This window comes from Phyllobates terribilis, unplaced genomic scaffold (assembly GCF_046119375.1).
Source record: "Phyllobates terribilis strain yellow unplaced genomic scaffold, ASM4611937v1 Scaffold_5__5_contigs__length_657084704, whole genome shotgun sequence".
Classification (NCBI taxonomy): domain Eukaryota; kingdom Metazoa; phylum Chordata; class Amphibia; order Anura; family Dendrobatidae; genus Phyllobates; species Phyllobates terribilis.
Window position 1 is genome coordinate 393,950,335 of NW_027362765.1, and position 12,952 is coordinate 393,963,286.

Consider the following 12,952-nt stretch of genomic DNA (forward strand, 5'->3'; position numbering starts at 1 on the left):
CAAGACTATTTCTTGACACTGTAATGTGCAGATTATTTGTTTTGCGCTCAAAAGTACTGAAAAGTAAAATTTTAATGATCCTCTCATTTGTAGAAATCTGACACTTCAGTAGTGTATTAACCCCTAAATAAACTGTTCCTTTAATGCATTTATGTTGAACAAATACAAAAGTAGATATGTAATAGGTAAGAAAAAAAAAAAACAGTACGAACATGATAACTTTTTGTATAATGTTTTTACTCTTTAATTTTATTTTTTTCTAAAAACATTTGTCATCCTTTGTGAAATAGTCTATGTAATAGTCTTCATTTGCAGGGTTTATTTGGTAGCTTTGAAGAAGTTTGATTACTTGTCTACAGGTTTTATAACAAATGCGGACTGCAGCTTTTAATAGAACCTCCAATCAGTACAAAATGTTGCTCTGTTCACTTCCCTGTTAGACACAGAGGTGGCTTGAAGACTAAAAATGTATATAAATACTATACTTTTGGGGTAATTAAAGGGTAAGTAAACTCTCATTCTTTTTTTTTTAATAAAAAGAAAAATAATAAAAAATAATTTTATTTTAAATTTTTTTCAATAAAATAATTTCCAGCATGGAAAGTTATTAAACTTTGCAAATTACTTTATTAGGGGATTGGTATTTACTCCATTAAAAAAAAATATTTGTAAGTAGTTTCCAAACCCCAGTTTATTTTCCGCCTTCAGCTGTATTGATATCAGTACCTATTCATTTGGAGTACAGATGATGGCAGTGAAAGATGAATGGGGTGAGCAGTGAGCCTCTCTCCTCCTCTGAGGGTTGTGCTTATCAGTACAACCTCCTGCAGCAGTTTATTCCCAGTGTTAGTGAGTCACAGGGGGCTGGCCTGAACCGTCACTGCCATCATCTGTACTCCAGTTCTAATATCAATGCAGGCAAATAGACTGTGGAAAGCCAGCTGTTTGGAAGCCACTTACATCTATTTTTTTTTTTGCAGGAAGACAAGTCCCCTAGTTAAGTTATTTCCAATTGTTTCATAACTTTCCATGCAGATAACATTATTTAATTATTTTTTATATAATTTAAAAAAAAATCATTTTAAATTTTCCCAAATTTTCTATTCTACTTAGAGTTTAGTTATCAAATGATCTTTTCTGTAGAAGAAGGTAATTAACACATTCTTAAAATCACTGTGTCACGGTTCAATGGTAAATTTTTCCAATGTGTTTCTAAAAATGTAAAATAATTTTTAGCATTTTTAAATAGTTGACCGATCTTCCCAGTCCCCAGTTCTGTTGCCCTTTTTCTTGTTTGTCGCAACATGAATTCTTACAGTCCTTATATGAAATACAGAGACATGAGCCGCCCGCTGTATTTTAGATGGGCAAATCTTTGGGGTCCAATGTCCTATATCAAATGTGATTATCAATTTAGAACATCAGATGCTTCTACACGAGGTTGTTTGTGAGTCTTTGCTGGTTCTCAAATTCTTCCTCCAGGTCTGTACTGTATGCATCACCTGATGAGAGAGAAAAAAGGAGAACAATGATGAGCTTTAAGAAGTTCATGTAGCAATATTTTAATTCCATGCATTTTCAGGAAGCCAGATAGTTAAGGATCAGGCCATAAGTGCTCTTATTTTATTCTATTTGTTTCCCCTGAGTTTTTTTTTTTCCAGAGACATGGGGTTGTTTTTTAGTGTTAATTTTTATGGTCTTTAGCAAGTGGATGTGGTTTTTAGGATCCTCTGGGGTGTGTCTTTATTCTGCTCCGCATAGTTACCTTTGTGAGCAAAGCCACCCTTGGTAAAGACTATAAAAAAGTAGCACCAAATAAAAAGGCCCTATATCTCTGGACCCATACGATGGATTTAAAAGGAAAAAAAAAAAAAAGAAGAAGAGTACTCGCGAGGAGCAATGGGAATACAACAAGAGGAAAAACTTGTCACTTTTGACCTGATGACAGGTCCTCTTCAACAATGGGCCCCTCAACTACAAATCCCTGTATGTACTTCAGTATGGAGCGAGTGATTTGTCTCTATTACTTTATAGTGGAGGAGAACCAAACTGTTTTTACGCCAATCTCAGAACTTATGTACTAAAGAAGCAGCTCATACAGGTGCTGTGGATTCTCTGGAGAGAGGCGACTTATTCATGATTGGTCTAATTTTAATAGGTGGTGATAAACGTAGACCGTGACAAAGATGTGAGCTCCAATTTTACCAAACAAATAAGATGGGGGTAAGCAGGAATGTGGAGTGCTGGTGTCAAGCAGCTGCTGAAAGCAGCCTATTTTTTATCATTACTGTTTTACTCCCTTCCGTGTAAAAGTGGCTATACATATGAGACTATGGTCAACCCAGCTATTTTGGTAGGACTGGCCAACTACCTAATAACGTCTAAGAAAGTATAGGTATGCCATAGAACCAGACTTCCTTAATAATGAAGTTTGGTGCAATATGTTGGGGGTGAATCCCTGAGCCATATATAAATTATGAATGGACACCACCAAAGATGGTGCTGAAGATCATACACAAACTCGTCTATATGTGTTATGTATTAGTAGTTCAGTTGACAATTGAAGAAAAAAAGGTTTGGGCATGTTGAATTTCAGCATGCCCAATCGTTCATGAAGGATACGCTACGTTCATACACAAAGTAGATCACCTAATATGTGGTAATTTTGCAAATGACATTCAAATCGAGGAAAAAAAAGAAAGAACTGGGCATGATGAACTTCAAAATGCCCAATCCTTCAAGTAGGGTAAGCTAAGATCATACACAAAGTAGACCATCTAATATATGTTCGTTGTTTGGTTGACATTCAAATCGAGGAAAAAAGGATTGGGTATGTTGAACTTCAACACATCCAATCCCTCATGAATGATACTTTAAGTTCATACACAAAGTAGACCACCTAATGTTTATCAGTTTTTCTGATGAAATTCAAATTGAGGAAACAAGGATTGGGCATGCAGAAACTTCAACATGTCCAATCCTTCATGAAGGTTAAGCTAAGTTCATACAAAAGGTAAAACCACCCAAAATGTGTTCGTTGTTCGGATGGCATTCAAATCAAGGCAAAAAAAAGGATTGGGTATGTTCAACTTCCACATGTCCAATCCTTCGTGAAGGAATACTTAATATCATACACGAAGTAGACCACCTAATATTTGTCAAGTTTTCAGATGTCATTCAAAAGATGAAAAAAGAATTGTGCATGTTGAAATTCAATATGCCCAATCCTTCAAGAAGGATGAGCTAAGAACATACACAAAGTAAAACACCTGCTATGTGTGAAATTTTAGATGATATTCAAATTAAGGAAAAAAGGATTGGACATGATGAACTGAAATATACCGAACAATTCAAGGATAAGTGAAGATCATACACAAAGTAAACCATTGAATATGTGTAAGTTTTTTGGATGACATTTAATCCACATAAAAAAAAAAAAGATTGGGCATGTTGAAATTCAACATGCCTAATCCTTCAAGAAGGATAAGCCACCACGAGACATTTAAAACAAATGCATACTTGGCTGAATTGACTGTTCATGTGTATTGGGGGGAGGGTTGGGATAGGAATACAACTAATAACTGAGTGTGCATGTTTATGGGGGGGGTATAGGAATACAACTAATAAAGGTGTAGCCAAGTTTCATTTATGGCCCATTTATAACCACGATAAAAATTAACTTTACCTGTGTGACAGCCGTGCATCCAGATACGATGGCCATCATACTTGCACCGACATCTCATCACGTTATTTCTGAAATCCGATTCTGCTACTTCAAATTTTGGGTTCAATACGACCTATAAATAATGAGGAAGAAGCGGCGGCAGCGTCTTTATATTATTCATTTTACAACATAAGAAATAAAATTCTGCAATCTAATAGACTTGATAGGAATTCCATTCAGCCAATCTGCTAGATGCATCGAACAAGCTAATATGGCTGTAAACCTTAGACCCAAGGTCAGCACATACAGTATTCTGCTAATGGGCCCGTTATATATCAAACAGCTGCACAATGAATTGTATCTTTACCCCGGTGACATTGTGGGTAATGACTATAGATATATGAAGAGTAATGCGGTGCAGGAGACCGGGCTGGGGAGAGAAGCTTTGGGTCATATTTATTTCATATAATTTGCAAACTAACATAAAATATTCTCAACTCGTGATTTACTGTCACCTCGGGGGTTCTCTGAATGGATTTGTGCACGTTTCTAGTTTTCTTCTCGCATCTTTTTATATATTATTGTTGCACCCGCAGCTCATTTTGTCGTTTTTGGGTGGACCAGTTTGTACTCAACTATGTCATGACAGATCCATAGAATGGTGCCCATAATGGCCCATACTGGATCTCTGTGTGCCAACCTAACTGCTGCCACCACATAACTCCTCACTTTATATAAACCTTCCAAAAGAGACACAAAAATAACCCAAAAAACATATTTTGGAGCATGCAATAGGCTAATTATCCTCAACTAGTCCTTCGGGTGGGTCGTTCCTTTGAATAGTCACAATGTCCGGTTTGTAATCACACTCATTAAGGCATGATTGACAAGTCAATGAGGGTCCTACATGACCAGAATATGTCCTGAAAACCCATTTGTTGGGCATGAACAGTAGAGAAAGACTGAAATTCATTGGCGCACTGCGCATGCACCAGGACAGAACTCTACTACTACAATCCAACTCATGCCAATGAAGCACAGGCAGGAGCGCCTAGGTTCTCATGACCTCCTCAAAACCAACTTCTTAAGCATGCATGGTAAAGCCAAGTGCACAGGTCTGCACACTGCGCATGCGCCAAGAAAGTGAGGGATGCTAAGGCATTCTGACCCCCAGTGTATGTGCAATGGGCAAGCATACCCAACTTCACATGCCCAGAAAACTCTGATGATGTCAGACCCTCTTTGATGTGTTGATCACACCATGATAAGCAGTGTAGCGAGATTGGAGTGCATAGAGGTAAAGATGAGATATATTCGCAGGAGCCTAATCCAGCAGCCACATCAGTAGTCCATGGCCACCCGATGGGATCCTGCTGGTGGACCGGCATCCCCCACACTTTTTCCAATTTCTAAGTCACCTACAATGCAATCATTGCAACGTGATGCACACATGATGACCTAACAGAAGAGGCATCGGGAACACGGATCGTCAGGCTTTCGTTTGGCAGCCATTGACTACTGATGTGGCTGCTGGATTAGGCACTTGAGAATTTATTTGCTCATCTCTACACACACACTATAACAAGAGGAGGAAGGTGATAGCTGACTAAGGCGTAGAGATGGGCGAATCTGAACTTACGAGTTCGGCGTTCGTACCAGACAGTTATTGTCCGGTGCTAAACGGCAAACACAGACTTTCCTCCGGAAGTCCATACCAATGTTTGGAGTTCTGGGGTAAGGAGATGAGAGAATTTTTCCTTTCCCAGTTCGGGTAACCTTTATTTTCAATGGGGTCTGGGTTCTGGCTGAAGTTCGGGTACTGTTCTGGTTCCAGAACCCGAACCTCCACCAGTACACCCATCGCTACTAGGAAGCTCTCTGTGTAAGTGCAGTAAAGTGAGTGCACACTCAAGACATTTTCTATTTGTAAAGTGGAAATAGTCCTGATCACTGGCTGACACAGACAGAAGAAGGCCCCTGTGCATGAACAATATATGGGCCCTTTGCTGTCCAATAACTCATCATAATGCACAAGTCCACCGGCTGAGGTAGTAGTGGCCCCCTTAGCTCCTGGGCCCCTGTGCGGCTGCACAGGTTGCACCAATGATTTGTCCGCCCCTGGACGTGACCAAGAATACATGCATTGGATGACGTTTCCACCCTTCCAAGAGTAAAATGAAAAAAATACAAGACATTTTGTGCAAAACATACAAAATGGTGATGATGATATAAACATATTAACGTATTTACTGAAAGGTCGTAGTCGGGCATAAATAATGTAGTAGCAAAGCAAGTAATAATTGTTACAGATCCGGGTGGTGGAACTTCTGTGCTGGGATGCAAGGAGGGACCAGAGGGCCATAACTAAGTGCCTACTCGGATCGACCCTGGTCGCACGGCGGCTTAGTCGACTCCGTGAACCAAGGAGGGACCGGGCAGGTGGACCAGGTGCCACTCTGGGACCGACCTTGTGTGAGAGCAGGCGACTCCCATGGGTCAGATGGTTGAAGCTGACAGGTACAGTGGATGAGCACTGCAGGTAGCCAAACGGGTGATCAAGGTAGGCAAGCAGGCGGACAGGGCAGGTAACCTGACAGGTGCTCCGGGTAGACAGGCAGGCGGGCACGACTAAAAGAAAGGCTGGCGGGCATGGATGATAGACAGGCTGGTGGGCACGGCAGATAGACAGGCTGGCGGGCACGGCTGAAAGACAGGCTGGCGGACACGGCTGAAAGACATGCTGGCGAGCATGGCTAACAGACAGACTGGCGGGCACTGGAACCTGAGGGCTGAGGAGAGTGTTAGCACACAAACAACAACCTTGCACAGGCACCTCCATTTTGGAGGAGGTGCTTTATATAGGAGTGGTCCTCTGGCCATTGGCCGGGGACTCTTTAGGACGGCGCGCATGGCCCCTTTAAGAGGGAGCGTGCGCGCGCACTAAGCACAGTGCCCGGGAAGCTACGCGCGATGTGCGCAACAGCAGCAAGAGCAGAGGAGCTGGAGGATGCCGGACCGGGACCGCGGCGGTGATGAGAATGGCGCTACAGTACCCTCATCCTTTACGCCCCCTCTTCTTTTGGCCCCCAAGAAATTTTTCAAGAAGACTAGAGGCATGAATGTTCTCCCTGGGCTACCAAGATCTCTCCTCGGGACCAAACCCCTTCCAATCCACAAGAAAGAAAGTCTTTCCTCTTACCCTCTTGATGGCCAAAATGTTCTCTACCTCAAAGACGTCCTCAACGGAGACTGGAGCTAGAGCGGTACCTGGATCGTCAGAGAAAGAATTAAGGACAACAGGTTTGAGGAGAGATACATGAAAGGAGTTGGGAATCCATAAGGAGGCCGGGAGTTTCAGCTTGTAAACCACTGGATTTATTTGGTTCAGAATCTCGAACAGACCGATGAACCGCGGACCCAACTTATATGATGTTATCTTGAGACGGACATATTTGGAGGAAAGCCAGACCTTGTCTCCCGGGCGGAATTGAGGCGGATCCAGATGTCTTTTATCAGCATGCTTCATCATCCGCTTGGAGGACTGAAGAAGCGCAGATCTAGTGTCCTCCCAAATCGCAGAAAATTCACTGACGAGAGACTCCGCGGCAGGATTGTCCACTGAAGCGGAGACGGGAAACGGAATCCGGGGGTGTTGACTGTAGACCACAAAAAACAAAGACTTAGCAGAGGACTCACTCACATGGTTGTTATAGGAGAACTCGGCCCAGGGCAGGAGCTCAACCCAATCGCTATGGTGAGCGTTGACAAAATGCCAAAGAAAGCTGGTAAGGATCTGATTGATACGTTCCACTTGACCATTGGACTGAGGGTGATAGGCAGAAGAGAAATCCAAAGAGACATCCAGCAGCTGGCACGTGGCTCTCCAAAAGCGAGAAGTGAACTGAACTCCTCGGTCCAAGACAATGTGGAGGGGTAAGCCGTGGAGACAGAAGATGTGACTTATAAAATCCTTATCCAGCACAGATGCAGATGGAAGATCAGGCTGAGGAATGAAGTTAGCCATCGTGGAGAAGCTGTCGGTGACCACCCAAATGACAGTACAACTGGCCGATACCGGAAGATCCATGATGAAATCCACTGCAATGTGTTGCCACGGAGCAGAAGGCACGGGAAGAGGAAGCAGACGACCGGCTGGAAGGTATCTTGTTACGGGCACAAGACGAACAATCCGCGACAAAATCCGCAACATCCTTGTGCAAGGTGGGCCACCAATTGTGCCGGGCAATGAGCAGAAGTGTCTTCCTCTGGCCGGCATGGCCAACCAGTTTGGACAAATGGCCCCAGAGTAACCCTCTTCCGATACTGAGCCACTACAAAGATCTTACCAGGAGGTAGATGAGAAAGGTCAAACGGAGCAACAGTCATTATTCTGGAGGGATCGATGATGTGTAGAGTCTCCTCCTCCAGGTCAGAAGACAGAAAAGAGCGGGATAGAGCGTCGGCTTTAATGTTCTTGTCTGCCGGCGGTAATGGAGATTGAAGCAGAATCGAGCGAACAACAAAGACCATCTGGCCTGACGCGGGAGCGGAGGAGAAGGCTTGTTTAAGAGAGATAAAGGCATTCTCTGCCTCGGAGACCACTCCCTGGGATTTGCTCCCTTACGGGTAAGAGCAGAGATGGGAGCTGTCCGGGAGGAGAAATGAGGAATGAAGAAGCGGTAATAGTTAGCGAATCCCAGAAACCACTGAATAGCCTTCAACCCCTCCGGTCAGGGCCACTTTAAGACGGCAGACACCTTCTCGGGATCCATCCGCAGTCCGGTCTCCGAGATGATATACCCCAGGAATGGCAGGGAGGTCTGCTCAAAGAGGCATTTCTTGTATTTAGCATACAGGCGATTCTTTCAAAGCCTCAGCAGTACCTGACGAACATCCCTCCGGTGAGAGGGCAGGTCAGGGGAGAACACCAAGATATTGTCCAGGTATACCACCACGCAGGAATACAGGAGATCTCGAAAGATATTGTTTACTAACTCTTGGAAGACGGCTGGAGCATTAGAGACCATAGGGCATCACATGGTACTCATAGTGACCATCCCGGGTGTTGAATGCCGTCTTCCACTCGTCTCTCTGGCGGATCTGGACCAGATTGTACGCCCCACGCAGGTCGAGCTTAGTGAAGACCTTTGTGCCCTTTAGGCGGTCAAACAGCTCCGAGATGAGAGGCAGGGGGTACTTATTCTTGATGGTAATCTGGTTTAGACCCCTATAGTCGATACAAGGACGAAGAGAGCCGTCCTTCTTCTTGACAAAGAAGAATCCTGCTCCAGCCGGAGAGGTGGATTTCTGGATAAATCCCCTAGCAAGATTTTCTTCAATATATTCAGACATGGCACGGGTCTCGTCCAGCGATAAGGGGTAGATTCGCCCGTGAGGAGGTGAAGCACCAGGTATTAGGTCGATGGGGCAATCATACGGCGTATGAGGTGATAGTGTCTCTGCCTCCTTTTTATCAAAAACGTCCGCATAGGACCAGTAGGGTGCTGGCAGGCCAGGTAGGTTAGCCGGAGTAGACGGGGGTTGAGCAGGACGAACCGGAACCAGACAGGTCTTATGGCATTCATGACCCCAACGGAGCACCTATCCCGAGCTCCAATTCAGGACGGGCTCATATCTCTGTAACCAAGGCAGGCCAAGCAAGATGGGATGAGAGAGGCCAGACAGTACGTAAAAGGAGATCTTCTCCGAGTGCAGCATTCCCACCTGAAGAGTTACCGGCTCAGTGACCAACAAGATGGTTAGGGAGAAGCTTTCCATCCACAGAGGAAACCGCTAAAGGATCCGCCAGACGTATGGTAGGAATCTGAATATGCTCCACAACAGCCTGTTGGATGAGATTCCCAGCGGCTCCGGAACCCAGATGGGCAGTCTCGAAGAAGCGGGTCTCACCACTGGTAACGGAAACGGACAGAGTCAAGGGTGGAGAGGAAGAACTCTTGCCTTAGGATGACCTCTCCGAGCGGTCCTAGACACTGGAGTTTCCCGGTCTCACCGGGCAAGAGCGGATCTGATGCTCTATATTGCCACAATAGAAGCAACTCCCCTCGGCACGACGGGTCTCCTGGCGAGACTTGACCATCTTGACTTGGTCAATTTGCATGGGCTCTGGAGAAGACACCCGGTGGAGTGCACATTGCGAGACTGGACTTTGGAGGACGGGAGCGAGGCGCGGAGGTTTTCTCTCACCGGTCATCTCCTTAGCGAGTTCCAGGAAACGAATGTCAATCTCGGTAGCTAATGACACCAGGTCGTCCAGGGAGGGAGGTATGTCACGACCGGCTAGTTCATCCTTGATCTGTCCGGAAAGGCCCTCCCAAAAGTGGACCCCCGGGCCTCATTGTTCCAGGCAAGGTCAGATGCGAGGGTTCGGAAACTTACGGCATACTGGCCCACAGTGAGACTCCCTTGGCTGAGTCGGAGAAGTGAGGAGGCAGTGGAAGATTTCTATCCGGGCTCATCAAACACCTTCCGGAAAGCCGCGAGGAAAGCCTGGAGATCGGACACCAGAGGATGCCCTCTCTCCCACAGAGGGTTAAGCCAGGGCCGGCGTCAGCACCCGGCGCACCCGGGCAAGTGCCGGGGCCATGAGCAGGCAGAGATTCCACTGGCGGTCGCGCACCCCGCTGGGCTATGGGCGGAGGAGAGCGGTGTCAGCGCCCGCTTCTCCCCCGCTTGCTCAGGGCCCCGGCAGCCGGATACTTACCTCTCCCCGTGCCTCCGCAGATCCGCTGTCTTCCTGGTGCGCGCTCCCTGTGACATCTCAGGTCAGAGGGTGCGGTGACGTCTTTACACCGCGCCCTCCCCTGAGCCATCACAGAGAGCGCTGAGCGGTAAGACGCCGACAACGCTGGAGTCCGGACCCGAGCAGCGGGCAGCAGGTAGCAGGTGAGGAGGAGGGAGGTGAGTATTTGATTTTTTTTTTTTAATGTATGGAGGCATGGGGCATTATAAAGAGGGGGGGTGTGACATCCTGCATGGGGCATTATAAAGAGGGGGGGTGGCATCCTGCATGGGGCATTATAAAGGGGGGGTGTGGCATCCTGCATGGGGCATTATAAAGAGGGGGGTGGCATCCTGCATGGGGCATTATAAAGAGGGGGGTGGCATCCTGCATGGGGCACTATAAAGGGGGGGGTGGCATCCTGCATGGGGCATTATAAAGAGGGGGGGTGGCATCCTGCATGGGGCAGTATAAAGAGAAGGGGGGGCATCCTGCATGGGGCATTATAAAGAGGGAGGGGGGTGACATCCTGCATGGGGCATTATAAAGAGAGGGGGTGACATCCTGCATGGGGCATTATAAGGTGGGGAACAGCCTGCATGGGTCATTATAAAGGGGGGGGGGACAGCCTGCATAGTGCATTATGTGGGGGGAACAGCCTGCATGGAGCATTATAAAGAGGGGGGGTGACATCCTGCATGGGACATTATAAAGAGGGGGGTGACATCCTGCATGGGGCATTATAAAGATAGGGGGTGACATCCTGCATGGGGCATTATAAGGTGGGGAACAGCCTGCATTGGGCATTATAAAGGGGGGGGACAGCCTGCATAGTGCATTATGTGGGGGGAACAGCCTGCATGGAGCATTATAAAGAGAGGGGGTGACATCTTGCATGGGGCATTATAAGGTGGGGAACAGCCTGCATGGGGCATTATAAAGGGGGGGGGTGACATCCTGCATGGGGCATTATAAAGATAGGGGGTGACTTCCTGCATGGGGCATTATAAAGGTGGGGTGACATCCTGCATGGGGCATTATAAAGAGAGGGGGTGACATCCTGCATGGGGCATTATAGAGAGAGGGGGTGACAGCCTGCATGGGGCATTATAAGGGGGGGGGGCAGCCTGCATGGAGCATTATAAGGGGGGGGGCAGCCTGTATGGGGCATTATGTGGATGGTAACAGCCTGCATGGAGCATTAAAAGGGGGGGCAGCCTGTATGGGGCATTATGTGGGGGGTAACAGCCTGCATGGAGCATTATAAGGGGGGGACAGCCTGTATGGGGCATTATGTGGGGGGTAACAGCCTGCATGCAGCATTATATGGGGGCCAGTATCCTGTATGGAGCGTTATAAGGGGACCGGTATCCTGTATGGAGTTTTATAAGGGGACCAGTATCCTGTATGGAGCGTTATATGGGGGCCAGTATTCCTTATGGGGCCTTATATGGGGGCCAGTATTCCGTATGGGGCCTTATATGGGGGCCAGTATTCCGTATGAAGCGTTATATGGGGGCCAGTATTCCGTATGGAGCCTTATATGGGGGCCTGTATTCTGTGTAGAGTGATTCACCGGTTTCTAAGCTATTGTGGAATTTACAATAGATATCGCTCATGTAATGTAAGAAGTGAAATCTTTGCATTGTACTCTATATATATATATATATATATATATATATATATATATATATATTCTCCGCCGTATCCCTGCATCATGAATCGTGGTATGTGTTAAAGGGGCCCACTGAGACTCTTTCGCCCGGGGCCCAGAAAAACCTGGAGCCGGCCCTGGGTTAAGCCACGCCAACGCCTCTCCGGAGAGGTGAGACCTGATGAACGCCACCTTGGCCCGGTCGGAGGTGAACTGGTGTGTCAGGAGTTCAAAGTGCAGCGTGCAATGATTTATGAAGCTCCGACATAGGACGGGGTCACCATCAAAACGTGGAGGCGCAGAGAGCCGGGGTCCAAAGCCGGGTGCCACAGCACCACTGGGTTGAGGTGCCACCGGAGCGGGTGCCGCTCGGTTAGAGGCGGACACAGTCAGGGGGGACAGCGCGTCCAAGCGGGAGTTGACTGTCCGCAGATAGAACAGGATAGTATCCTGTTGGGATCTCTGGCAAGAGACCTCTTGATACAGGTCTGAGAGCGAAGGTTCCATGGCCTGTGCAAACTGTTACGGATCTGGGTGGTGGAACCTCTGTGCAGGGATGCAAGGAGGGACCAGAGGGGCGTAACTAAGTGCCTACTCGGACCGATCCTGGACGCACGGCGGCTTAGTCGACTCCGTGAACCAAGGAGGGACCGGGCAGGTGGACCAGGTGCCACTCTGGGACCGACCTTGTGTGAAAGCAGGCGACTTCCACGGGTCAGGTGGCTGAAGCTGACAGGTACAGTGGATGAGCATGGCAGGTGGCCAGACGGGTGATCCAGGTGGGCAAGCAGGCGGACACAGCAGGTAACCTGACAGGTGCTCCGGGTAGACAGGCAGGTGGGCACAGCTGAAAGACAGGCTGGCGGGCACGGCTGACAGACAGGCTGGCGGG

General features: G+C 47.2%; 1 protein-coding gene across 1 annotated transcript in view; it reads right to left on the reverse strand.

The window, feature by feature from the left end:
- Positions 1-322: 322 nt before the first annotated feature.
- Positions 323-12,952, reverse strand: part of LOXL4 (lysyl oxidase like 4) — a 107,701-nt gene continuing 95,071 nt past the window's right edge. Inside the window, exons 13-14 of the mRNA XM_073681336.1 lie at positions 3,686-3,797; positions 323-1,502 (exon numbers count right to left, since the gene is read on the reverse strand). Coding sequence (XP_073537437.1) covers positions 1,432-1,502; positions 3,686-3,797 — 183 coding nt within the window. The 3' untranslated portion in view covers positions 323-1,431. The remainder of the gene's footprint in view (positions 1,503-3,685; positions 3,798-12,952) is intronic.